General features: G+C 39.2%; 1 protein-coding gene across 15 annotated transcripts; it reads right to left on the reverse strand.

The window, feature by feature from the left end:
* Positions 1-185: 185 nt before the first annotated feature.
* On the reverse strand, positions 186-23,590 carry pax6b (paired box 6b). 15 transcript variants are annotated; one of them, XM_074613250.1, is made up of 14 exons: positions 23,384-23,590; positions 16,133-16,325; positions 13,218-13,271; positions 12,344-12,367; positions 9,386-9,516; positions 8,758-8,793; positions 8,450-8,671; positions 7,473-7,638; positions 3,123-3,281; positions 2,661-2,743; positions 2,392-2,542; positions 1,719-1,828; positions 1,314-1,455; positions 186-628 (listed from the first exon to the last, which is right to left on the reverse strand). In XM_074613250.1, exons 2-14 carry the CDS (start codon positions 16,143-16,145, stop codon positions 543-545), a joined length of 1,377 nt encoding a protein of 458 aa, XP_074469351.1. In that variant the 5' UTR covers positions 16,146-16,325; positions 23,384-23,590; the 3' UTR covers positions 186-542. The 15 variants fall into 15 exon arrangements, with proteins under 15 accessions (XP_074469351.1, XP_074469344.1, XP_074469435.1 ...); XM_074613243.1 differs by lacking the exon at positions 23,384-23,590 and adding an exon at positions 16,577-16,669 and having other exon boundaries at positions 16,133-16,362; XM_074613334.1 differs by lacking the exons at positions 8,758-8,793; positions 23,384-23,590 and adding exons at positions 13,531-13,602; positions 16,577-16,669 and having other exon boundaries at positions 8,456-8,671; positions 16,133-16,362.
* Positions 23,591-27,605: the final 4,015 nt, after the last annotated feature.

Raw genomic sequence — 27,605 nt, forward strand, 5'->3', positions numbered from 1 at the left:
GTCTCGATATAAGCAGATCAAAAGATAGTCATGGCAGAATCTCTCCTCTCTCAAACAAACGCAAGACCAACATGGTTTTCTAGCAGTCCATCTATCAGTACTTGATCTTGGTTTTTCATATTAACATACAAATGGCCATTTTACTAACACACCAGAGAAAAAAAGGAAACAATGACTGAAGTTGGAAATAGAAAAAAAAACAGATAAGTTTTTGTTCCATAAAAATTTAACACCGGGCACTTTACAGAGGTCCATTTTTTTCTGTCTTTTCCATCGTTGTTCTCTCTTCCAAATCCTCGTTTGAATGTGCCTAGAGCTACAGAACAGCACACAGTCCCACTGGAAAAACAAAAGCCCAGACGTCCCAAGGCTCTCCCGGAGTCTCTCTCATTCTTTCTTTCTTTCTTTCTCTCCTCTCCTGTCCTTTGCTTCTTCACAACCCTCCCTCGCATTCTCTACTCTCCTGTGCCGTGTGTGTGTGAGGAGCACTGCCGGAGGGCGATGGTGGAGTGGGTGGTTACAGGGTGAAGTAGCTCTTCTCTCTACTGTAGTCTTGACCAGTACTGAGACATGTCAGGCTCGCTCCCTGGGACTTGGACAGGGACAGACACTCCAGGAGAGATGAGTCCTGCAGAGACAAAAAAAGAGAAAGATGTCAGTAAAAGAAAGAAAAGGGAAAAAGCCCCAGCAGAAGTCAACATGCTGAATTAGATGAGTGGATGCACCATGCACAGTTAGTGTGACAGCTAACACCAGTTAGCCTCATAGCACAGAGCATTGTGCTTTAAACGCTTGCAAATAGGTAGCTGCAGAGAGTCACAATGCTCTGCACATGGTTGCACAGTAAAAGGCTCACAAGCTCGATAAATTGAGGCTTTTGGCAATGGCATTTAAACAGAGAGAGTAGAACAGCAAATGAATCAAATTAATTAGCAATTTAGCACAGAGGAAATGTGGTTATGCATGATTAACTCTTCATGACTATAACCGGTATATATGGCTCTCAGTAAAAGCATCCTAATGGGGTGGAACTAAACTATGGGCTGGAGTGGTGGGGCTGACATGATGGCGTATATAGAGAAGCGATGAAATGAGCTTCATGCAACTGCAGAGGGGAAAAATGATATGGAAAGTAGAGATATTGATCCGTTTAAACCATTTTCAAATAGACGAAAAGGAAAAGCTGCTGCAACAGAATCAAAGATGGCTATGTATAGTACCGCCTAATTTACAGGAAAGGTGGCAGATGTTTCAAAAAGAGTGCATAGGATTAATTCCCAAGCATGTTGGTAAACAATGAACTGTCTGCCTACCTGTTGAGGTGGTACCAGCAGCGGTCATTGATTGGCTGTTCATATGTGCCTGCATATGAGGGGGCGTGTATGTGTCGTAGCTCCGCCCGTTCACAGGCGGACTGGTAGGCAGCATGCAGGAATAAGAGGAGGTCTGGCTGGGCTATAGATGGGGGGAAGAGAATGTGACATTAGCTTAGCCATCCATAGTCGTCTGTAATACTTTGATTTAATTGAATTTATAATTTTTTTAGTTCTCTGAGGAAGCTACCCTTTAAGTTGTTTTTTTTCGGCTAATTTAAATTACTCATGGTTTGTTTGATTTTCCACTCTTTACAATCATATCAATCATCCTAAAAAAAATATCACATAAAATGCTTTAAAACATCATTGACTTGGTGAGCATTATGGTGTTTTTTTACTTACTTGCATAGGTAGATTGTTTGCCATGGTGAAGCTGGGCATGGGTGGCAGCGCACTGTAGGTGTTTACGAGTGAGTCAGGTCTACCCAGCATTGACCCCGAGGTGAAAGACACTGTGAATAGAAATGAAAAACGTGTTTAAAAACCCACTGAAGTCCTCCAGTGTGAGAGAGAGACCGTCTCATTAGTATAGTGCGTGCCTTATTTGACAGTGCAGATAGGCCCGGACACATACTGTAGTGTCTGTACAGTGTGTGTGTGTGTGTGTGTGTGTGTGTGTGTGTGTGTCTCAGGTGATTGACTTGTGAGCCTCAGCTCTGCCGGTGTGCCCTCGTGCCTGATTCGGTAATTACGCAGATAGTCAGCTGAGAAGTTTTGCTCAATCATCCATCAAAAAGGAAACCACCGCTGCTTCTTCATGTGAACTAGAGCGCACAGCCAGCGAGGCCTCGTTCACCCTCTTTTTTATATTAATCCACAGGCTGTCACATACTAATATTTAAGTCATATTTCACATGGATCCAGTCTGACTTGAAACCCATGGACATTTGCAATAATGCAATGTGTGACAGATAAAGTATTTGCAGCATTTGTGCAACACAATAGTTGACAGATTCTATTGTAATGTTATTTTGAAGAAGGGGTGGTGGGGATCCAGATGTGGTGGAGGACCTACCCGGTGTGGTGGGCTGTGGCATGGCCTGGTAGACGCTAGTGCTAAAGCTGCTGCTGATGGGGATGTGACTGGAGGAGTTGTTGGCCTGCCGGCGCTGGTTCCGCAGCTTCTCCTCTCGCCTCCACTTTGCTCTTCTATTTGAGAACCATACCTGCAACACGAAAGATGCTTATTAGGTTTTTTTTTCTTACATGCATTTTTTTTTTTTTTTTGCAACTTTTTAAAACTTTCATACATCTGTTGTTAAAAAAAAAAAAAAAGTCACTCACTTGTATTCTTGCTTCGGGCAGATCGATTTTCGCTGCTAGTCTCTCTCGCGCGAAAACATCTGGATAATGAGTTCTTTCAAATTCTGCAATGCAAAGGAATCCCACATTAAAAGCGTTAGTAAATACGTAATAAATTAGGTCGAGGGGTTATTTAATTATTGAATTTATTAGTTGAATAAATGTATGTCAAGAGCCTAATTCCAAAACTATGGATTGTGCCATGTCTGACAGATATTAGGCCTGTTATCTTTTCTTTTTTTCTTTTTTATTAATAATAATAATAATAATAATAATAATAATAATAGTAATAATAATAATAATAATAATAAAACATTAAAAATGAGCTCTCCTAATTCACCTGCAGACAAACAAGAAGGTATACATTTTTTTTATAAATAACAATAAAAACATTTTTGTCAATAAAAAAAAAATCTATATGGCAGATATAAAAGTATAAATGACCTTTTTCCAGCGCTTCAATCTGCTCCTGTGTGAAGGACGTGCGGTTTCTCTGTAGTTTCCTCTTGAGCTGCAGTCGCATCTGTGTCTCCTCTGAATCCTCCCCGTTCGAGCTGATGGAGTTTGTGTTTTCTCCTGCGCCGTCTTGTTGTGGGCAGCCATCTGCAAGAAAAAAAACATAATAGAAATATACATTTAATTAAGCTAATTGAATAATTAATTCCCGGGGTCTCGTGTTCTACAGCCTAATTGTACAGACATCATTAATTAAAGCACCCAATCATGGTTGATTAAATAAAAAAAAAAATTAAAAATCAGAGGAATTATATCCGTCTTAATGTTTGCCAGTGAAAAGGAACAATATGTTAAACTGTTTATAAAATATTGTGGGAAAAACAGGCTGTGGCGAGAGAAAAAAGGTCTCTTATCGCTCCCCAACAATGGCGTGTGTTCTCAAAAGGTTAAGAGAAATGTGACAAGATGTGGCAAGCCTCTTTTCAGAGCCTATGAAATGTATTAAAACCCCAAACTCTCTCTAGAGCCCCCTTTTTTTTTTTTTAGGGCAGAGCAATGGCCTCAATGGTCGTTCCCATATGGGCGTTGGTATAGCCATTGAGGTGACCACCAACTTTTTGAATAGGAGAAGACGCTTTTCAGAATGACACAATGCCTTCAGGAGTAAGGGAAACCATTAAACTATGGACACAGCCAGGGACGAGCAGTGAGCCTGTAATATATGGGAGGTTGGGCTATTGGGAGGAGATGACAAAAGGATCCTCTCTCTCTGGAGGCGCGCGGGCTATAGTGCTTTGGCATTGTGCGCACGAGGATCCCAGTCAACAGAGCTTTTGAGTCCCAGTGTGTTAACCCTTATCCACTACCATCATTAATCACGTCCCCCTGGCCAGCTACACGCCAGTCAGGATTTCTGTCCTTCAATTGGAAACAAATGAGTGAGGAGAGAGCATGCAACCCCCTGAACAACCAAAATAAGGCCAATCTATTCACTGCCCCCCTTCAGTTTTGCAGGGTTGAGGCTTATCGACTAATGTCTTGTCTTGTTGTTGGACATCATTATCACACCGAGAAGTTAATGCAGAAAGTAAGCAGGGGTTGCTGTTGATAAGAGGGCTGGTTTTATGTAATATCTCACGGATGTTTGTCTATGGAGCAATGGGAGGAATTCATGAGGGGGAATTCAGCTTTTCGTATGCAGATGTTGTTTGGCTGTAGTTTTAGTGACTTTAGTGCCTTGCTCAAGGAACAGGTGCTCAATGGCCTATGTGTATCAGGATACATGAGGGTTACATGCACAACCCAAAAAGAAAAGGGTTGGGTGTGCAAACTTTCTTTTTTTGTATTGTGTGAAAAATGTAGCAGCTTTTTGTATGCAGATGTTGTTGGCTGTAGTTTTATTGACTAGTGCCTTGCTCAAGGAACAGGTGCACAATATGTAGCCTATATGTAGCCATGTATCAGGATACATGAGGGTTACATGCACAACCAAAAAAAAATAAAGTTTGGGTGTGCAAACTTTCTTTTTTTTGTATTGTGTGAAAAATGTAGTATGCAGATGTTGTTGGCTGTAGTTTTAGTGACTAGTGCCTTGCTCAAGGAACAGGTGCACAATGGCCTATATGTAGCCTTGTATCAGGATACATGAGGGTTACATGAACAACCCAAAAAAAAAAGTTTGGGTGTGCAAACTTTTGACTTCTGTGGAAAATGTAGCAGTTAGAAATTATATTTTAAAAAAAAAAAAGAAAGTTGCACGTTTGCTCACAGTCCATTTTACATGCTTGCTGTAAAGCCTGAAAACATATTTAGTGTGTCTATAAATGTGAAAGTCTTGGTTCACTGGAGGAAAAAAACCTGATGCCACATGTTTCTTGACAATTTCCCCTCGCTGCAAAAACAGACAAAAGTATTCTTCTATAGGCCAATAGTTTGTATCCACGCTATTTGTTTCTTCCCTCTGGATAATCCATAAAAAGGAGTGAATGTGCAGCTATTATCCGTCTGCCAGACCCACTGACGCTAGGATGGGATTTGTTTTCTTTTATAAAAGCGCTGGGAAATAAACTCATTCTTTAGTATCACGATGTCTCAGCCAGTGAGGCGGAAAAGCAGCAACAAAAAAAAAGAGATACCGAACCAATTGCGGCACCTTTCAGCTGCTGAGACCGGATCAAAACACTCTTGAGAAACCGCTTAGAACTGAAAGAGAAAGTGAGAGACTAAATCCTATAGACGGGATTTAGAGCCATATAGCCAGCGAGCGAGAAGGAGAAAGAGATAAAAGAGAAAATCGGTGAGGAGTTTTTTATTCGTTCCTCTTTGGATAGAGTTGTCTTCTTTTGGGGCCCTGTCACTCTCCATGTAGCCTTTATATCTTTATAGCTGCTAAACCGGCTGTCGGATGGAAAACATATTTTCGTTCCCCGGAGACAACTGCTTTACTTAAATAGTCATTGAATTAAAAACACAATAAATAACTAAGGTATAATTTAAAAAATATATTATTATTATTATTATTATTATTATTATTGCTGGTGTTATCATACTAAATATAATCAGATAATAATTATAAAATATTATCTTTATTAAGAATAAATAATAATTGATCTAACTTGCTATGACAGGCTGTATCAACGGCAACCAGTAAAAAAATTAAAGTAGATAATATGTAAAATAATAATAAGAACAATAATAATAATAATAATAAGAACAATAATAATAATAATAATAATCACAACAATAATAATAATCACAATAATAATAATAATAATAATCACAATAATAATAATAATAATAATCACAACAATAATAATAATCACAATAATAATAATAATAATCACAATAATATTATCAATATTATTATTATTATTATTATTATAATAATAATAGTATTATGATTCCAAAATAAAGTTAATCATTTAGCTGTTAATATGATCTTTTCCGCTTTGCTGCTTGTTGATAACAGCCCCACGTGTCCAAATGGTCATCAAACAAAATGCAAATTATTATTCGCAACGACTGAATTCCAGCACTTGCATTTCCCCTTTTCTGATGCATATTAATCAGACTCGATGCTTCATCCTAATACTTTTCTAATGAATGAATATTTCAGAGGCAAAGTAAGCGTAAAAAGGTGGTGAAGTAAGCAGTAAAAAGGTGTGCGTCTCCAATAAGAAACTGTGCTCAATGTTTGGCCTGCAGTAGGCCGACAGGAAACCCTATCAGGTGGAACATTTCCACAGCAGCCCTTACCATCTCCACACTCCTGCATGTTGCCATAATGAGAGACAAAGCCCTCTTTAATGAGCAATTACACGTAGTGCGGAGCGTTTCCCATAACCAATCATTGCGTGTGAAGGAAAACATTCCTTTGTACTAATATCCCCCATCAGGAGGGGAGGAAAAAACGCAGGCTGCTGGGTGGACACCTCTGCTGAAAGGACAAGCCGCTGTCACGCACATCCATGTCTGGGACAGTGGAGGCATTCAAGACTGCATGCATGGCCTATGGCTTTCCTCTAATCGACTATAGTCTTAATTGGGGGTCTTGTTCAGGGCATCAAAGCATGCCAATACAATACCTTCCTGCAAAACACAGAGAGAGCCACTGGAATAGTGAGCTGTAAACTCACTATTCATATTCAAACATGATCAAGTCCTGGTGACCTCTGCAGGAGTTCACGTAAATCCTTAAAGGTCCCATATTATGCTCATTTTCAGGTTCATACTTGTATTTTGTGTTTCTACTAGAACATGTTTACATGCTTTAATGTTCAAAAGAAACTTTATTTTCCTCATACTGTCGACCTGAATATACCTGTATTTACCCCCATGTCTGAAACGCTCCGTTTTAGCACATTTTGACGGAATTGCAACAGAATTGCATTAACATTGCTAGTCAACAGCTTGGGTCCATGTGTACTTCTTGTCAGCTGATGACATTCACATATACACTGCAACCAGGAATAAACTGGGACACATTTAGAATGTTTTACGTTTAAAATTGTGTCAAGGATCTAAATATTGTATATTCGTGACATCACGAATGGACAGTAATCTTGACAGCTTGATTCAAATGCAGAGTTTCTGAATACGGGTTGTGTGAATTTCCCTGTGGATTGAGTGTTTCGATACTTTCACAGTATTTAGATAGGATTTAAGCCTGCTTTATAATAATTTTTTCTATAATATGGGACCTTTAATGCATCCATCTATGCAAGAGTCAAATATGTTTAAATGTTACTGAGGCTGAAAAATCAGACCTATAGGTTGTATATCCTTCTTGCATGCGTCAAGGTGTCTTTATTATTGCCACTGTGTGATAATGAGGCTCACCTTGGTTGGGCTGCCCTGGCACTGATGTTCCTGGATACCATCCGGGCCGGGTCCCCCAAGTTCCTGTCTGACCGTTGAGCATCCTCAGCTTGTCATACATGCCATCTGCGCCCATCTGTTGCTTTTCACTAGCCAGGTTGCGGAGGACTCTGTTTATCGATGACACCTGAATGACAAATTGCATATGATAAAATGAGAGATTAGATCAGTGTGATTCTATATGCACACACACACATACATAATAATGCTAATAAATGTGCACAGGAAAATGGACAGCCAGCTCCTTCTAATTGACTGTATGTTCAGGTGATGTGCATGTGCAGTAATGCCATACATGACCAACACTGGACTATATGGATCAGCTGCTTAAGTAATGTATTCTTAGATGGTATTTGAATGAGGATTTGTTAGAAGATGACGGATGTAAAGAGGGCAGCTATTCCAATGATTTATGGCACGATATTAGTTGGCTGCCCATCTCCTTTTTCCTCCACTGCATGAGAAAAAAAAAACTTAATTTCATGTTTTGTTTTTATAACTCTACTCTTTCTTTTTGTCATTATTATTATTGTTATTTCTTTTCTTGGTTTTGTTTTGAATGTTGAGGATGTTTTCTCTAGTGTACTTGATGGGTTTGTCTGTAAAGCTCATCTACTTAAAAGTTGGTTTATACACTGTTGTAATTACAAACAGTGGATTGCATATATGAAAACAGCCTTGAAAAAATAAAGTATAAAAAAAAAAAAAAAAATCATAAAGAGAGCAAAAGTTATTAAACCATTTTGTAAAAAAAAAAAAATAGTTATGTCAGTGATGATTAAACCGCCTACAGGTCTTTACATTTGATACGTGGATGCAGAAACCACAAAAAAAATGACATTTTGCAACATGTGTCCAAACTTTTACAACATAACATCATAACACGAGTTCATATTAATAGCATCCAAAATAAAATTAAAATCATGCACATAACTCACACTTACACTGGGTATATTGTCGTTGGTGCAGATCCCCTCCGACAGCAGTCTGTCTCGGATCTCCCACGCGAAGATAGACGGACACTCTCGCTTGTACTGCGCGATTTTGGCGACCACCTCCGGAGTGGCGACCCTGGGCTTGCTGCCGCCTATTGCTCTCGGTCTTATGGAGCCAGTCTCATAGTACCGGCCCAGGATTTTGCTCACACAGCCGTTGGATACCTGTATAGAAAAACAAAAGACACAATTCACATACATTATTTACGACTATTAACGGAATTTCTAAAGTGGCGTCAAATAATTATCACCTTTTCACTGTCCAGCACTTGGACTTCATCATGGGTCTATAAACACAAAAAATATGCCTTCAATGGTATATTAGGCATTATTCTTTATAAGAAGCAGGTAGATTACACTTATATATATATATATGTATATATACACATGTATCTTTATATACTATATATTTGTTTTATCAACTTGTCTTACCATTTTATTACTTCTATTATTAATGTCTGTGATGTTCTGTTTTAGCAGTTACCATATTTGTTTTACTCTATCTGCTTTTATTGTCTGTTCTGTTTTAACAGTTACCATATATTTTACTTTATTTATCTGCTTTTATTGTCTTATGAAGCACTTTGTAACATCTGTTTTGAGAAGTGCTATATAAATAAATGTATTATTATTATTATTATTACTTTCCTTTCTGTCGGCCTTATTATATTTCCAGTAAACGGAATGATGTCACTAGTAAATAATCATTTTAATGACTTAAAACACCAATAAAACGCATAATTTAAGCTACAGGATGTGGATTTAATATGAAAATCATACCGTTATGTCTTTCATATTTTTGCTTAATGTTTTTTTTTTTTTACAAAGCAGTTTGCATCCATTAAAATCAAAGTGTGTATACGGAGTGTTGGTTGTCACCTGCAGTATCCTGGAGATGTCGCAGGGTCTCGCGCCACTGTGAGCAAGTTCAACTATTTTCTGCCTGGTGGAATCCGGCAGCGGTCTACCATTAACAAACACACCACCAAGCTGGTTTACGCCACTGTGACCTACATGGAGACAAAAGCATCGCAGTCATCACATCGTTATATATTATAACTCCAATTAAAAAAACAGAATGTGATAAAAGCAAAAATTTGGGTGGAGAGGAAATAATTGGCATATAAGCGCTCAGGATAGTCGAGTTAAAGATGAAACATGAAGACAAGAAGTACAGATTGCAGTTCACTTAAAAAAAAAACTAACTGTCATATTGTTGAAAAATGAGTTTAAAATCGAAATGCATTGATAAAACAAATCGTTTTAATAAACCGCTCGGTGCATTCCCCCTTGAAGACATACATTGCGCAGTTATTCAGTAACAACATGCAGAACATTAAACGACAATATAGCTTCACATAAACTAAACCAAAACATCTCAATATGTTTTTTTTCCCATAATAATAAATGAACAGCTCATTCGGTCTTTTGCAACGAAGAAGCTCAACCAACCTGTTATCAAACCAGCAAACTTGGGTATTAAAACAGTCGCACCTTTATCCATCCTCTGCATGTACAGCTGCGCATCATCACCAACAACACCACCATGCACCTCACTCATAAACTGTACTCTAAATAATAATAACCAGCAAGCTCCGACAATCACATAAAAATACATGAAAAGGCATGAAATAATGTGTTAAATTATCATTCAAAAGCATCGCTTTTTTGGAAAGTGACTTTAAATGCGCAACTGGTTTCATCCAAAAACACCCAATAATTACGCACCAAAAAGACAGACACCACATAGGATACCAGCTCTAAAACAGCATTTTTTATCATCGGTTATAATCTAAAAAAGATAGCTTTTCTGTAAATTAATCCTAAATGATGCTCTGGTATTTGTCTAAAGCAACAGAATAAGCCGGCAAACCTTGTTTCATCCAAAAACACCCAATAATTACGCACCAAAAAGACAGACACCATATAGGATAATAGCTATAAAACAGCATTTTTTATCATTGGTTATAATCTAAAAAAGATAGCTTTTTGTAAATTATTCCTAAATGATGCTCTGGTATTTGTCTAAAGCAACAGAATAAGCCTGCAAACCTGGTGCGTAATGGGAGCTGTGCTGACTCCCCGGAGTGCCTGAGCTGCTCTCTGTGTCTCCGCTGCCTTCCTCTGCGCTGCCGCCCGCTACATTGACTCCTGGAGCAGAGGCTCCTTAGCAATAAATAAGCCTCCAAATATAGAAGAGGGGGAAAAAATATGATGAGCCCTGCCTGACATTTGTCTTTAAAATAAAGCTAGCTGCACGTCAAAGTTTGAGCTTAATTTCTGGAAATAGGCGGAAGTCGCCTCGGATCATGCATGGGATGGCTAATTGAAAAGATCAGTTGGAGCACTTGTGGCAGAGCATGTCACTTTATGACACCGCTCTGCTTTTGAAAAATCGCATCGTCACGACAAATAGTAGCATGATAAAACGACCCTTTCTGTCTGCATTTGGATATCACTCAGACAAAATTGGACGCTACTCGTTTACCCTCCGAGGGAGACTTGGTTTTAAGGTGGCCAGGGGGCTGCGCGCGGGCACAGAAACGAGGGCGCGCGTGGATTCTTAACATATTAAAAGTGACATGCGCTTCTTTCTACACCCCCCCCCCCCCCCCCCCACCACCCTTGTTTGTATTTGACAACAAATGCTCACAGCCATTCCTGTTGTGTGTGCAATCGGTATAGGCGTCTATTGCACTGAAACATGTCACAGGACTAAATGAATGCAGAGCTGCTGTGGATTGTTTTATAATTCTATTCTCAGGTATTGTCTTATTATTATTGTAGTATTTATCAACTGTACTATTTATAGATTTTAAGGGGCTGCGAGAGAGCCAGGGTAAAATACATTTCATTGCATTACACTGTACACTGTACTTTTAAATGCATATGACAAAGAAACTTGAACTTGAAACTTGAGGACTCTAAACTGCAGACTTAATTCTATAGAAATTATTAAAAAAAAAGGAGCCCTGGAAATAAAACCTGTTTAACTGAGTAACATATCTCTATGTGTAATAATAATCTTCCAGCAGTGGATCTGATTGATAGTAAATCCATTATCATCCCCTCTTTGCTCTTTGGTAATTCCAGGATTAAGTGGAATTAATAGACTTCTTATGCTGAAATTGGCCTAAGCAGTGCTGCTCCGTCACCTCTGATTTATAGCTATCATATAAATCCGCCGGATCGATAAAACCTGTCAGATAAGGACATCACAATAAAAATCAAACTAAGGTTAAGTCTTAATCATGGCACCAATTCCCTCAAGTGCCTGCAGAGTCGATCTCGCCCGCTGGCGCTGATTATGCGCCTTGTTATTCTATTGCAAGTCGACTAATAGGAAAACATATGGTGTCAATTTGGACGCTCCCCACCATATACACCCAGGAGTTATTAGCACAAAAGCCACCGAGGCCGCTGCGACCTTTAGACAACCCAAAGGGCCGTTCCCAATGATATCTGCTCGGCAATTCACAACCAGACATCACAGGCCAAGCCAGGGGAGCATCCCATTATCATCAATCCGCTGCAAAGCATGGAGCTCTGGGTATTGTACACAGCTTTGATAAGGCATCCTATCAGCTCTATATAATGGAACACCGGCAAGCAAAAAAAAAAATTATAATAAAATAAAATAACACTCTATAATGCCAGCAGTTAATAAGAAAAGTATTTTTTGTTAATTATGATTATCACACCTCTTCACATCAAACAATCCAACTGGTCCATTGGATTCAAACATGTTTTGTTTTTTGGCACTAATGCGCACAGATTACAGCACAGACACGTCATCAAGGTATATGGAGAGTAATATAATAAAATCATCCCACACACCTTCATCACAGATGTCATACACCTCTTGTCCAGCAGCAAGAGAGAAAATGTTCATGTTTATCCTTTTTGGTTTTCAACACACACACACCATAGCAATAAAGACAGATATTCAACTCAATGTGGGCCACTTTAAAAAACACAAGAGGCCTATAAGCAACTTCATGTACCATTTTTTTTTTTTTAATTATTATATATTTTTTTTATTATAAGCACCCACGACAATATAGGTTGTTAATATTTATCTTCCATGATTTCAGCCTTGCACCTATATCCAACAGTGAGGCCTGCGGTTATAATATGAGCATTTTCTTTTCTAGTTCATGCTGTCTGTCCGTGAAGAATATGGACTAATCTACATAAGACATTATTGCTATTCCTCATGTTTCATGCAGGGCTCTTCTCTACGAGGCTAATCTCGTATGCAGCCTGGCAGCCAGCTCTAACGCTAATGCAGACGGCTGTGCAATTATTTAATACCAACTCAAGCAGAAACAAAAAAAATCTCCCTCTCAACCCAACCCCCTCTATTCTCCCTCTCTCTCTCTCTGTCTCTCTCTCTGGAGCAGGACGACGTGTGATTAACTTGTTCAATAATAACTTCTCTACCTATCATTGCAAAAAAAATATTAAATTAACAGCAATGAAACAGCCATCAAATAACTATAAGAATATTTCACCCCCTGAGCCTCAAAGTCATGCAAATTAATGCCTGCACGTACATTTTCCCTTTCCTTTAAAGTTATTGCGCTATAACAACCTGTGCATATAATGTCAGTGGGTGTTGCTTCTTTCCAATGCAACCGCATTACAACACTTTTGCGGTTGTAATCATAAAAAAAGTTTCTAAAATAATAAATATATGAAAACAACTTACTGTTCTGCATCATTGAGGCTACGCCAGACTCCCACGTGGCTTGGCTGTGGTATTCTGAGCGTCAACAAGGAAAAAACAAAGCTGGTTAGCACCATTGTGTACACATATTTATATTTTTTCAAATTATTTGCAACATTATAATTTTTTTTTAAATATATATATATACATATATATATATATAAATAAAGTTTCTCATCTTCATCGTTCGATTATAAATATTTGCGGATCTTTGTGCTTTAAAAACATTATTGATGCATATATATAATGAATTGTCACATCCTCATTTGTATGTATGTATTTTAATTAAACTTGCCTGGAAACAGAGATGACTGTCCACTCTAACAATTTAGTCAATCATCTGCCGTTTTCACTACTTAATGTCTCCCTATAGGACAAAGCAGAACAACACATTAGCACAGCCAACAGCTATACTGATGCACTTATCTTCATTATGTGCCCTACATTTTTTTTTACTATTGAACCTAAATGTTGCTGCCAAAGCAAAATAAATGACTTGCACTTGTCAAAAAAATAAATTCAAACTATAACAGCCTATATAACTCTTTTTATTTCTTTCAAAGCCCCTCATCATCATCTCAGCAAGAGACTTCTATATATTTTCTTTTTTTTTGTTAATTGATATCCCTCCTCTGGTGGAGTCTATAACTGTACAGTGACACACGTTTAGTCTAGCTCGCCTCACTTGCTCTGCAAAAGTCCAGACCAGGAGGGGGGTACTAAAGCTGGTGCACAAAGCCTGCTGCTGGACTCCCAACAATGCACCCCCTCCTCTTCTGCCTCAGTATACCTCAAAAAACTCGGCCTCCACGACTAGAAACACACACAGCTTCCACACTAAACACACCAACAAGTTCAGATTAATACAAAGAGCCGGAGGCATGCATCCACCCCCTCCGGGACCATTCACACACACACACACACATAGTCTCACACACACTCTCTCACACACACACACACACGACCGTGACCCCGGTGCTGCGAGTGCGTGAATGTGGGGTTTTTGTTGGCCCCCTTTGCTTTTATATAGAAGAAGAAGAAGAAAAAAAAAATGTAAAAAGTAATTTCTTGTTACAAATATTTGGTGGTTATTTGGTGCTGCTGGTTGCGGGTTGTAAAGCGGGTTTTTAGAGACACAACAGCGCAGTAGGGCGCTCAATTGGAAAAGACAAATGCATTAAAAGAAGCTATTGACTGACTGGGAGGACAGATAAAAAGGGGGCCATGCAGGGGAGGGAGAAGTCTCAAGTTTTTTCGTTTTTTCTCTTCTCTCCCTCCATGCAAAAGCTGTGTTGTGTGCAGAGCAAAATGGCCCTGATATAGCGACGTCTATAACAGACTCGAGGCTAGTTTTGTGGGGATTCACGCATGCATTGCATTTATATTGTGGCTTTTCTTTCATGTTTAACAAATAGGCTGCATTAATCACATTCAGATTCCATCACACTGGCCCACATAGAGAGTCAGCCTGCTTAGCATAACCTAACATCACCAAAACAACCACTAACTAATTCAGATTATTATTGTTGTTGGCCTATAATGGCTTGATGTCAAAATTAAGGTGGAATAATAATAATAATAAATAATAATAATAAATAAAATACAGCCTATTGAAGGCTGAGCAGCCTGAGTCAGTAGCTTTTAGCCTGATAAGGTCCTAGTGGTTAATCATTTATTTAAGGTCGAAAGCTCAAACGTTGTTGTTCCCGATCTAATCTGCATTTCTTTTCCTTTTTGTAATCCGTAACAACAATGTCTTAATTCAACATGCTTATTCTGGCCGCGCTCACAACATTCAGATGCAGAAATAGTTGCATGTAGGCCTCGACTATACAATGGCCACCGGTGCAAGTTAGTGCAGGCTAACAGAGAATATATAGTATATATATTTATATAAAAATGTGTTACATATTACAGAAGACATTTTAGTGAATTAGCATGTAGCCAACAGGTTTAATCTCAACTCAAATTCTCAACAATGTTAGTAATATATTATTATAGGCCTGCTGTGTTTCTGCTATCAGTCTTTTTTAAATTTTATTATAGGAATATTTTTAGGCTGAATTATGCAGAATTTATCTTCAAAATTACAAAAATTTAAAAATGCTAAATTACTGTAAATTAATACTGTTTTATTCTGATAAATTGTCTTGGACAAAATAGTTTAAAAGCAGCAGCAATTTGTATCCATATAGTTTGTGTTTTATTGTATCATTTAAATTATTTAAAGCATTATTTACTATTAGGCCTGTCAAAAGAGAGTGTCTGACTACTTTAAAATACTACACAGCCTGACTGCTAAAATGTAAAAGTAGTTTAACTTGCTGTCATTAAGGGAAGCTGCACACAAGTAACGCTGAAACGGACCTCCTGCACCAAGAAGTGCTTCATGGAGTTTTTTTTTTTTTTTTGTGGTACAAGGCGCTTGGGTGACTCGCCTGCATGAATCAATCTGACACCTTTTTCCTCAACGGGTCATTGCTTCCCATTCTCCACGATGATCACTGTCCTGGCCCAACGTGACTTCTTACTCTTTTACTGTCATAAATAAGCGCTAAGCTATCCGTAGGCCTAAAACACACCAACAACTAAAATCGGAGCAGATAAAACAGACAGAGGCGCTAAAGGCTGTTCGCACTTTTTGAGAAGAGAGTCCAGTCAGAAGACAGACAGGCTTGCACAGTCCCACAACCTCAACCTCTAAATAAATGTGACCTATAATAATAACAATAATATACAACAACAATAATATATATATACATATAATAATAATAATGCATGATAATATAATAATAATAATAATAATAATAATAATAATATATAAACACATAATAATAATAATAATAATAATTCATGATAAAAAAAATATATATAATAATAATAATTCAGGATCTCACCTTTTTGGGGCATCCTGCGTCGTTGTCAAAGTCCTTGGTAAACTATATAGGCTATACAGCCTTAGTTCTCCAACACCACACAGAGAGAGAGGAGCAACAAACCAAAAAAAAAAAAAAAAAAAGAGCCGACCAGGATCAGTCTCTCTCGGGAAGTTTTTAGAAGAGGGAAAAATTAGTTTCCAGTGCTGGTCTTCTGCAGGGAGACGGAGACGGAGACGGAGGGGATATCCCTGCGAAGGGGACAGAGATTGACAGTGAACTCAGATGTCAGGACGGACGCACGGAGTTTGGCGCGAGGATGTGCGCTGGCGTGTGAGAGAGCGAATGAGAGAGAGTGGGGAAGAGAAAGAGAGAGAGGAGGGAGGAAGAGGAGGAGGAGGAGGAGGGAGAGTGGTGGTGGTGGTGGTAGAAGGAGGAGGTGGGGGTATAAGAGAATGAACACACCTATGCTGATTGGTGATGGAACAAGTGTATTAATGTAGACCTCTGTGTGTTCCTGGTCTGCTGTGAGCGTCTCTCCTCTCCTCTCCTCTCCTCTCCTCTCCTCTCCTCTCCTCTCCTCCCTCTCTTCACTGGCCCATTAGCGCTACCCGACCTCTGTCATCATCATCCCCCATATAAACACTTCCCCCTGCACCACAGCCAAAGCGGGAAACGGGGCCGAGCCATAGAGAGAGGGAGAGGGAGAGAGGGAGAGAAAAAGAGAGAGAGAGCGAGAGCGAGAGCGAGAGACTTAATGACTTCTTTATTTCTTCCATTTACATGCATGTTCTTTTTAAATATCTATATATTGTAATTTGTTTAATGAATTGTATATATGTGTGTACATATATATATATAAATGTTTTTGTTTTTATTTTGTTCTTTTTTTTATTTGTATTTATTATTGGTTGACGCTTTGGAAATATTGTTCAGCTGACAGTCATGCCAATAAAGCAAATTGAATTGAATTGAGAGAGAAAGAGAGAGAGAGCGAGAGAGCGAGAGAGAGCGAGAGAGCGAGAGAGAGAGAGAGAGAGAGAGAGAGAGAGAGAGTCTTCCCAACCCACTAATCAGCCCACGCATGCAAATCCCCTGCGCTCACTCGCTGAATATTTTGCCCTATTGCAAAGCAACTGCCTCGGAAATGCCCCATTGGTCGGAAGGCTCTATTCTTCCAAGCTGAATTGGGAATCTGAGGCATGTTCAGCTCCAACCTGAGGCTAACTAACTAGAGCTGCAAAGGGGAACCGAGAAGTATAGTAGCAGTGGAAGAGCAGCAGCACACTTTGGAGCTCACAACACTGAATGAAAATTACAGCTTACTTTTTTTATGAAGCAGCAGATGCACATTATGCTATTAATATGGACGCGTGAATGTTATGTTGAATATGGACATTATGATGTTATGTTGTAAAGTTTGGACACATGTTGCAAAATGTAAAACAAAAAGTGTTGTGGTTTCTGCATCCACGTGTCAAATGTAGACCTCTAGGCGGATTAATCATCACTGACATAACAATTATTTTTATTTTTTTTACAAAATGGTTGAATAACTTTTGCTCTCTTTATGATTTTTTTTTTTTTTATACTTTTTATTTTTTTTAAGGTTGTTTTCATATATGCAATCCACTCTTTGTAATTACAACAGTCTATAAACCAACTTTTAAGTAGATGAGCTTACAGACAAGCCCATCAAGTACACTATAGAGAAAACAACCTTCAAAACCAAAATAAAACCAAGAAAATAAATAACAATTCTTTATGAATTTAAAGCTCAAAGACTTAAATCATCTCGACACGTATGAATTAACTCCATATTGCTCATCCTGAGAGGAGAACTCTGCATGGGAAAGTGCATCTAAAAATGCATGGGAGCATATTTACTTTGAAAATATTTTTGCATTTTGAAAATGGCATAAAAAGCAATCAAAAATGTCCCCCACGTGCTTTTTGTTGATTCTGTCTGGGTATCACCTTCCCCCTGAATAGCCTTACCCCTCCTGTCAACAAGAAACACCATGCGTAAAAGAGCGCAGCCTTTTAGGACAAGCTCCGCTGCTTTTTATGGACACATTTGCGAGGCACGGCGGCTGGCGACGACGTCACTCCTCCCAGCGACCTGACAGCAAATAAGCACGCGTAAATAAAGTAAAGCAAATGACTGTGCAGCCATGGCCACACGCTCCCCAAACTTGCAGCCCGCTTGAATGAAACTGGCTATTAACGCACACCTCAACGCACCCAAAAGCAACCCCTCTGCGCCCGTGTTTGGAGCATAACACCCGGAGCTCTGCTGCAGCAGCAGCACCAGTCTCTGCTCTGAGGAGCCCCGTCGAGGACAACCAGAAAGGGGAGAGAGAATGAGGGGAAGCCACACTAAAGCAGCAGAAAAGGGGGGTGCATGAAAGGGCAAAGAGAGAGAGAGAGAGAGAGAGAGAGAGAGAGAGAGAGAGAGAGAGAGAGAGGGAGAGAGAGAGAGAGAGAGGGGACAAGCATATAAGCAGGGGGAGGGGAGAGAAATTGCTTCTTTTTTTTTTTTGGATGGCATGCAGGCCATGAAATGAAGTCATGGAGGCTCTACACTTGACTTTCTTTTGACATGTGAAAAAAAGTAGGAGAAGTCAGAGCTCATCAATAAAACACTTGGGAGGTGAAAGAGGGCTCCCTAACAACCATCACATTCCTGACTATGGGTTCAATGAGTAGACAAACGACGCTGCCAGAGAGAGAGAGAGAGGCAGAGAGAGACAGAGAGAGAGAGAGGGTGAGAGGCAGAGAGAGAGAGAGGGTGAGAGAGAGAGAGAGAGAGAGAGGGAGGGGATAGAGAGAGAAAGGTTGAGAGAGGCAGAGAGGGAGGGGAGAGAGAGAGAGAGAGAGAGGGAGGAAGGGGAGAGATAGATAGAGAGGGTGAGAGGCAGAGAGAGAGAGAGAGAGAGAGACTGAGAGAGGGAGAGACTGCCCTCAGCCTGAATGGGGCCCTCAGTGGGCCAGCTAGATAATGAGCTGAGAGGACCGAGGCTCAAACTGTCACCGAGGGTCCCGCGGTGAGGAACAACACTTTGGCCAATACTCCTTCATCAAACAACCCGTAAACTAAACGAGCACATTCATCTGTTTCTCCTTCCTGCATTGTTTCTACTCACTTAGACTGGTGGCTCAGCCTATAGGCCTATACGTGAATGGCTGCAGCTTATATTATCAGCTAAGGGGGGTGGGGGGGTGTGGGGGGGTTCCCAAACATTTTCACGTCAAGGACCCCCCTATTAGACATGCATTAGACCACAAACACCCCCCCACACCACCACCACCACCCCTCCTCATAGGAGTTTGTGCAATGAGGGGACCTCATGTTGGTTATGATTTATACTGTAAAAACTGAATGATTGGTCGAGCTGGAGGTGGAGTTAAACTTTCAAACATTATTATTCAGATTTTTTGTAGAGGTTAATGGAAGGGAATTATTTTTTCTGGTACTTGAATTAAAGTTAGAGACATTGTATTCACTAAAAAAGTACAATAAAGAGACAGTTTTTACCCTCAGGTGGTCAGACTACTGAACAGTAGATTGTAGATTGTGGAGCTGTGGATTGTTTTATGGATGTTCCAGGTTGTTTTATAATTGTATTCTCAGGTATTGTCTTATTTATTGCAGTATTAATCAACTGTACTATTTATAGATTTTAAGGGCTGAGAGAGAGCCAGGTAAAATTGGTATTTCATTGCATTTCACTGTACACTGTACTTTTAAATGCATATGACAAATAAACTGAAAGTGAAACTTGAAAGTCAGTGTTAAACTATGCGTCACCATGTCGGTCAGCCATAGTGGCACCTTAAACCACAGCTATTGTTTTTGTAGTCATAAGAAACAGGATTTAATCGCCTGACACTTAATCCCGTGTAATAATATACTGATAAACATGTAACATCTCGTCCAATTAAATGTCAAAATGTAGTCTAAACAACCTGCATCCCTGTATTTAAAATACTTGTGGTTACAGCCTACCTTTTGTGGTGCAAATGTTATTGCCTCTCACTTGTCACACAGACTGCAGCTGTCAAAAAATTCTCACCACTAACCTGCCCTTTGCTGAAAAGACAGATTCCCCGATGAGTGTGTCAAGTAGTTTTCTTTGGAAACAATACCTCCAGTAGGTTATTGATTTCTTTGGTTAAGCTGTAAATCCGCTCCAAGAGCTAATTCGTTGTCTCCACTCTCGAGAGATTTCATTTTTTTTTTTTTCACAATCTTCACTCATTGCATGCCAAGTATAGGCCTTCTTCTTTATCAGCAACAACCCTGTTATAATATATATTTCCTATGTATTTTTTTTGTTCTGTTTTGTGAGGTATAGTCTGGATTGCTGTGGAAGTCAGTAAGAGAATCGGGATATAGGATGATGTTGGGAAAGCAATTAGCCCAATTCGGATTAGCAGCAACTAATGCCACAGGCCTTGAAAAGAAAGCCTAATCTGGTCGCTATTTTCCCCCGAGGGTGAGGCAATGTGGTATTTGTACCCATCTAGAATCTTTAAATGCAAAAAAAGAAAGAGAGAAAGAAAGAAAAAGCATGAGGGAGCTGCAGTGAAAAACAGTGACATTGTTTTTTGGACAGAGAGAGATGCAGTGCAGGGTAAACCCCCTAATTTAGTTCTTATTTAGGATTACAGTTTACCCTTTACAGGCTGATGCACATTTATACCAGATTTAAACTCATCATGTGTAAAAACTGGTGGAAATAGGCCCAGTGCTTCCAATTAGTTTTGTTTTTGTGGAAACGTACTTTTTTTTTTTTTTTTTTTTTAATATTCATTAATAGTTGTTTGCCTTTGTGATGATCTCCCACTGGAGGTCAGAGTTCACCCACCTTTTATATAGCAGGACATATGGGGGAGGTCTATTAGAAAATGTTACAAGATTGTTTTCAGTAAATAAAAGATGGCTGAGCTGAATCCCTCTGATTCATGTAGATTTTTAAAAGAACATTTTAAAGCATTGATCTATATCCCCTCATTTTTATTTATTTATTTATTACATTTTATTTTTGTAGAAGGGAAGATGTGAGTTATTCCTTCAGAAAGTAACAAAACCAAACCCTGTTTGGACACTGCTGCGTGCACATTATACATCCTGCGTAACTGTTATTACCTCCTACAAATCCCAGCTCTACCTGCTGCTCGTTGAAAGTGATCATTTACAGGCCTCATATTTTAATACACCTGCTTTATGCACCATTGAGCAAATAATCACATCCAATATTATACAATTTATTATTATAATAATAATAATAATTATTATTATTATAATAATAATAATTATTATTATTATTATTATTATTGTTGTTATTATTTTCATTTCTACTATTGTTTTATTATAATTTCTACTATTGTTATTGTTGATTATGAGGATAATTATTAATCATTAGCTGATCATTTTAACAGCCTTCTGATAATATTGTTGGCAGTCTACGATGTTCTATGACGGTCAATTTCAGATAAAAAAAAAATGAAAGAAAAATATATATATTTTTTAATCAAATTAAATTGAACCTACAATTAATTATTATTATTATTATTATTTATTTTTTTACTGGTGTTATTAATTTTGTAATCTCAATTACCACTACAAATGTCGACCTGAGTTTCTTTGCTGTATTCTTGTTGAGCTGACCTGTCATTCATCAAACAGCCTCGGATTGTCAGATTTTATTCTCTCTAAAGAGATTCATGAGGACGTCGCTGGTTTATTTGCATATATTATCTGCACTTTTACAATGTGCAGTTCTGCTTTTATCAACAATAATCAAACAATCACATGCTTGTTTGACTTTTGCGCAGTTCTTTCATTAATCTGCTGTTTTGTAAAGCGTACATGCTGCACATGGAGCGCGTCCCGGCACAGAGAACTCTATTAATGTCGACTTTATTTCTCAGCAAATTAAAGTAAATATAAGGACACATAACTCCATCAGTAAAAATGGAAATATGAGCAGATGGTCCTTATTCTGCTTTTCTAAAGGCCTTACAAGCTTTTTATATTCCATTCCATTCTATTCCATCTTTTTATATTCCATCCCAATAAAGCTCTACATGCCTAAATGTACTGTATTTTTCCATCCTCCTCCTGGAACAGGATGTGTTGAGGGGATAAATACATTAATGCAAATGTAGTTTTTATTTAACTAATCCATGGTGCATGATCTGAATTTTGTGGAGAAAGGAGAGGGTTTTCTTGTGCAGTCCACAGAAGCCCTCTCCTGGCAAAAGGCTGAAGGCTGAAGGCTGGGATAAACACCGGGGCTAATGGTGTCACAGCGCTGCTCGGCGAGCGTGACAGAAAGAAACACTGGACATAAAGTCTCACAGCTACTGTTTGGAAATCACATTCTTTAGCTTTTTACGTGGGGAAATTAAAACAAAACATGGAAGCTCATCTGATTAGAGGTTGGACTTAAATAGAAATATATATTTATTTAATAACATTGTTGTTTTTTTAAAAATCTAATCCAATACTATAAATAGAAGGCCCAGGCCATTTTTATAAACCCAAATCAATCTGAAGACCCTCAGGGTGCACATGTCATTTCTCTTGGAACCTTGTCACTCTCTTTTTTTTTTTTTTTTTTTTTACAAATTGCATAATTTATTTTACAACAATTACTTCTTTAACTCAACATTTAAGCCAAAATATGACAGTATCTTAAATCTCCCCGTAAAAAAATCGCACATGGATTGCAGCGAGATCAAGGAGCCAAAGTAAAAATAGTCCGCTGATAAACAGACAGCGTCATTTCCAGCGCGCTGATGGATCGAGCAGAGCTGAATAGATCCTCATACACATTGAATTTACTGTACAGGTCGAAGCCTTTCATTTCCCCCCCTGGCGTATATAAAGCTCACTATAATAGGCGCTTTTTAAAAGGAGTGACGTGCGCTTAATTCCTCAGTGAAGAGCGCTAATTACACATGTGTGAGTGCGTGTGTGATAGATGACAACAAAAGTCAGCCCGCTGTGTTCAACTTTGTGTGGGTGTACACACACCTCATGTATAAGGAAACGTGCAAACACTTAACATGTTATTTTACCTATAACTTTGTCCATGCATCAGGTTTATAATCAATCTGCATGCAGGTTTCTGCTTTTAAATGTTCTCTTTAAAAGTTGGAGATCATGCAAAAATACGCACATTTTCAGTGTTTAATTATTCTCTAAAGGAGAATTTAAAAAAGAAAAAAAAGAAATGAAAATATAGTCCGTTTAAAACTCACCGTGGATGAAAGGCAGCAGCTATATAGTTGTGTCTGGCCGGTTATCCTGTGCGCATAAAGTCTCTCCTCTCCTCTCCTAAAGGATCTCTCCTCCGTGTCACAGCGACAGAAACTTATAGGTCCCGATTCAAAATCTATCTACCTTTGGATCCGTCGTGGAGTTGAAATGTCAATGAGAGTGGGAAAAAAAATCTGCGGCTCTTACCAGCAACTTTCCCTTCAGCATCAGCCCTCAAGTTGGCAGTGATTGGCTGGAGCGACGGGTCGACGTCATACCTTGGACAGGACACAGAGAGCAGAATGGGGAAGTGCACAAGGTGGCATTATGGGTAGTATTATACATGTGGAGCAACACCGGCCTGTTTACTGTCCCAGTGGTGCTGTATAGTGAGCAGGGACTGACAGCTATATATCCTGTTCTATCTTTTTATTTCATCCTATTTCACTTTATTTTATTTTATTCCACACTGTGTCAGATGTTGTGCCAGATTAAAAGGAGACAAAACAAGTTGTTTTTCCAGTGATTTTAAGAATGAAAGTCATACATGGAGAGAGGTTCTCTGAGTTATCCTGAAACTGAAAGTAGTTAAATACAGTTTTCATTTATGCGAACAACATGGGCTTGGATGATGTAGCCTGGTCGATTTTTTGAGAGTTTCTGCAAGATATTTTTATATAACTTAAAATGTATGAAAACTTAACCATCACCATTTAAAGCTGAACAGCTGCTGCTTTTAAACATTACAGAGGGAGACAGAGGTGGACTGACTATGTAAGAGTAATAAGACATGAGCAGGTAGATAGTTGTTGTGTTAAAAAAGGAGGGTTCTTTAAGAAACAAAACAAGTTGTTTTTCCAGTTATTTCAAGAATGAAAGTCATACATGGAGAGAGGTTCTCTGAGCTTATCCTGAAACTGAAAATAGATTAGTTAAATGTAGTTTTCATTTATACAAACAACATAACTTGGATTATGTAGCCTGGTAGATTTTTTAAGTTTTACATGAGAGAATGAGAGTTTTTGCAAGATATTTTATATAACTTAAAATATATGAAAACTTAACATCACGATTTTGAAAGCTGAATTTCCCCCTTAACAGCTGCAGCTTTTAAAATATTACAGAGGGAGACAGAGGTGGACTGACTATGTAAGAGTAATAAGACATGAGCAGGTAGTTGTTGTGTTAAAAAAGGACGGTTTATTAAGAAAAATAAATCTCCAGTGATTTTAAGAATAGAAGTCATACATGGAGAGAGGTTCTCTGAGCTTATCCTGAAACTGAAAATAGATTAATTAAATACAGTTTTCATTAATGCAAACAACTGAAACATGGACTTGGATGCTGATGATGAATTTTAAGTTTTACATGACAGTTTTTGTAAGATATTTTATATAACTTAAAAGGTATGAAAACTTAACCATCACCATTTTGAAAGCTGAATTCCCCCCTTAACAGCTGCTGCTTTTAAAAAATTACATGAGGAGACAGAGGTGGAGTGATTATGTAAGAGTAATAAGACATGAGCAGGTAGATAGTTGTTGTGTTTTTTTTAAATCTGAGCATGCTCAGTGTGCAACAGGTGTGGGCTGAACAGGTGCAGGCAAGTCCCACTCAATAGACCTATGCAAATCTCACTGTTCCTCATGGTGTATTTAAAGACACAACTCTGCTATTATCCTGGCACAGCTCTGTTTGCAATGACTCAATCATAAACATTATGTTGGGAGACAATTCCACTGTTTCAGCCTGCGCTGCAAAAGGTTTTATTTCTACAGCCCTATAAAGTTTTCAGTAATGGGGCTTTTTGCTTCCCTTTTACTAAGGCGGGCTAAAAGCCTCCCAGTCCTGTTTCACAGCCTCTGATGTTTGTGTCAATTTGAACAAGACTGGTGAGTAAATGGGCAACCGAGCCGCCTGCCTGTCTCCCAGGAAGAGACCGGAGCAGCGCAGGTACGGGCCAGTCACGACTGGCTGTTGTTCGGGGTCATTATTTGGAGGCGACAGCCATTAAGAGGCCTTGATACTGTGCAACGCAGCAGGGTGCTCGACATCCGCGCTGGAAACCGCACGGCTTGGTCCCCTGCTTATCAGGCTGTCAATAAAACGAGATGGGGATGCAGCGGTCGAGCCAGGTGCTCCCTTTCCCTTCCCACACAGCCAAGCTCTCCAGAAGCAGATCAGGCGTAAACGCAAATCTGTCCAGCCGGTTTTCCCTCTGCCGTCACTACGCTGCTGCTGCTGCACAACGCCACCTCTCCACACACCCCCACCTCTCTCTCTCTTTCTCTCTTTCTCTCTCTCTCTCTCTAACACACACACACACAAACACACACACACACACACACACACACTTACACTAAACCACACTGACAGTTGTCTCAGTTTTTTTATGAATATATGGAAACTATTTTTGCAACTCAAACACTCATGATAATAAATAAACAGCCTACATTTGCATGTAATCTCAATCTTAACTGCTATAATAATGCATATTTAACATAACCTACATTTCAACGGCACAACACAAAGTCCCTGGGTCAGTCCTTCATGCTGGTAGCCATCATGAAGCTCCACAACCAAGGCTGACCCCCATATGAGAACTATTAGGACTTTAAGAACTTTAAACATGCACTATCTGCCTTTAAACATGCACTATATACCTTTAAACATGCACTATCTGACTTTAAACATGCACTATCTGCCTTTAAACATGCATTATCTGCCTTTAAACATGCACTATCTGCCTTTAAACATGCACTATCTGCCTTTTATATCTCTATTATTGTTTTTATCATTTTTGTATACCTTTACCTCTCCTGTGTTTCACTCTGTTTGCTGATGTTGCTGCTTTGTCACCTGAACTTTCCTCTGGGGATTAATAAAGGTTCATCTTATTTTATCTTATCTTAAAAGTTAAATATCACCCATGTTGATGTGTGGATGTGAACAGGCCCTGCTGTTGTCTTTAGACAACATGTATAAAAACTTATGGAGAACATCTTATGGGGAGCTCCTGCATGCGCGAGCTTTCCAGGAATACATGCCAATCTCTCGCGCGCTCCGACTGATCAAATTTGAAACAAATTGTGTAATGATCGACCTCCCCTTCTCTAACCATGCAGAACATTATGCTGCCATAGCCCTACGCCTCATGAGCTTATTGTTTACTGCCGCTGTAGCAGACAGAGAAAAATGTCCAGGGGACCACGAGCACGTTACCAGAGAAAGCAGAAGGGTGCACGCAGAGTTGACGCTGCGTTCAAAGGGTTTCATTTCATCCATCTAAATTAGGATTAATTGCAATGGAGACGAGGAGGTAAGTTTTTATCTGAACTTCCAAGTCTAAACTATATAGGCCCTATATACATTTGATTGAAACTTTGTTATGCGCGTAAAGTTGTGGGGCTTTTATATTGCACTTGGAGTTTTTACGCGTCCAAAAAGGAACTTGATAGGCCCTATTATAGTGTGGAAATTGTAAAGAAAGTTAGTGAAACTGGAGCCCTGATCTGGAGCATGGAGTGAGTAAAATCGTCAGGCCTGTTCCTGCTGACTCTGCCACTCAAACAGCAGGCATGTAGTGTGCAGAGATGTTTAGATTGGCCATCTGATATTTTCAATTTAAGATACAGTGTCCAAAGATAATATAGCCTAATTACCCACACACACACACATTGCATGCACGCACGCGCACGCACACACACCCTCCTCTCTCTCTCTCTCTCTCTCTCTCTCGCTCTCGCTCTCTCTGTCTCTCTCTCTCTCTCTCTCCCCCTGTGTGAAATGTTTTAATAAGCCCTACACGCTCTGTGTGTGCAAGAGTTTGATTTGTTTTCTCTCCATGCTCCCCGGCCCTGGATCGAGACATTAGCCCGAATTCCCCCGGGGTGATTGGATGCAATTTGTCCGGAGTAGACAGGCACGTCCTGGATGTTAGGAATTCACTTTGGCTCAACGTGACAAGTCTGACTTCGATCTACAATTGCATCTGAAAGTGCAGCGAGCGGAAAGATCCCATGCCATTAAGTGTTCTTCTTTCTCCCCCCACCACCACCCCACCCATCCTTTTTTTGTGCAAAATAACAAGATCATCCATTTGCTCACAAATATTCATAACAATTCACAACACCTCTAATCTGCTATAGTGAGGCCTGTGGTGCACATGGTCAGTCCTCTGAGTCAGACTGGACACAGGAAGTCCAAACGACAAATCTTACAATC

Source organism: Sebastes fasciatus, chromosome 2 (assembly GCF_043250625.1).
Source record: "Sebastes fasciatus isolate fSebFas1 chromosome 2, fSebFas1.pri, whole genome shotgun sequence".
NCBI classification, from domain to species: Eukaryota; Metazoa; Chordata; class Actinopteri; order Perciformes; family Sebastidae; genus Sebastes; species Sebastes fasciatus.

Coding starts and splice junctions, on each gene's coding strand:
- pax6b (XM_074613250.1), bottom strand. Junction 12,368..13,217: donor AGCCTCAATGATGCAGAACA/GTAAGTTGTTTT, acceptor CTGCTGGACAAG/AGGTGTATGACATCTGTGAT. Junction 7,639..8,449: donor ACAATATACCCAGTGTAAGT/GTGAGTTATGTG, acceptor TTTGTCATTCAG/GTGTCATCGATAAACAGAGT.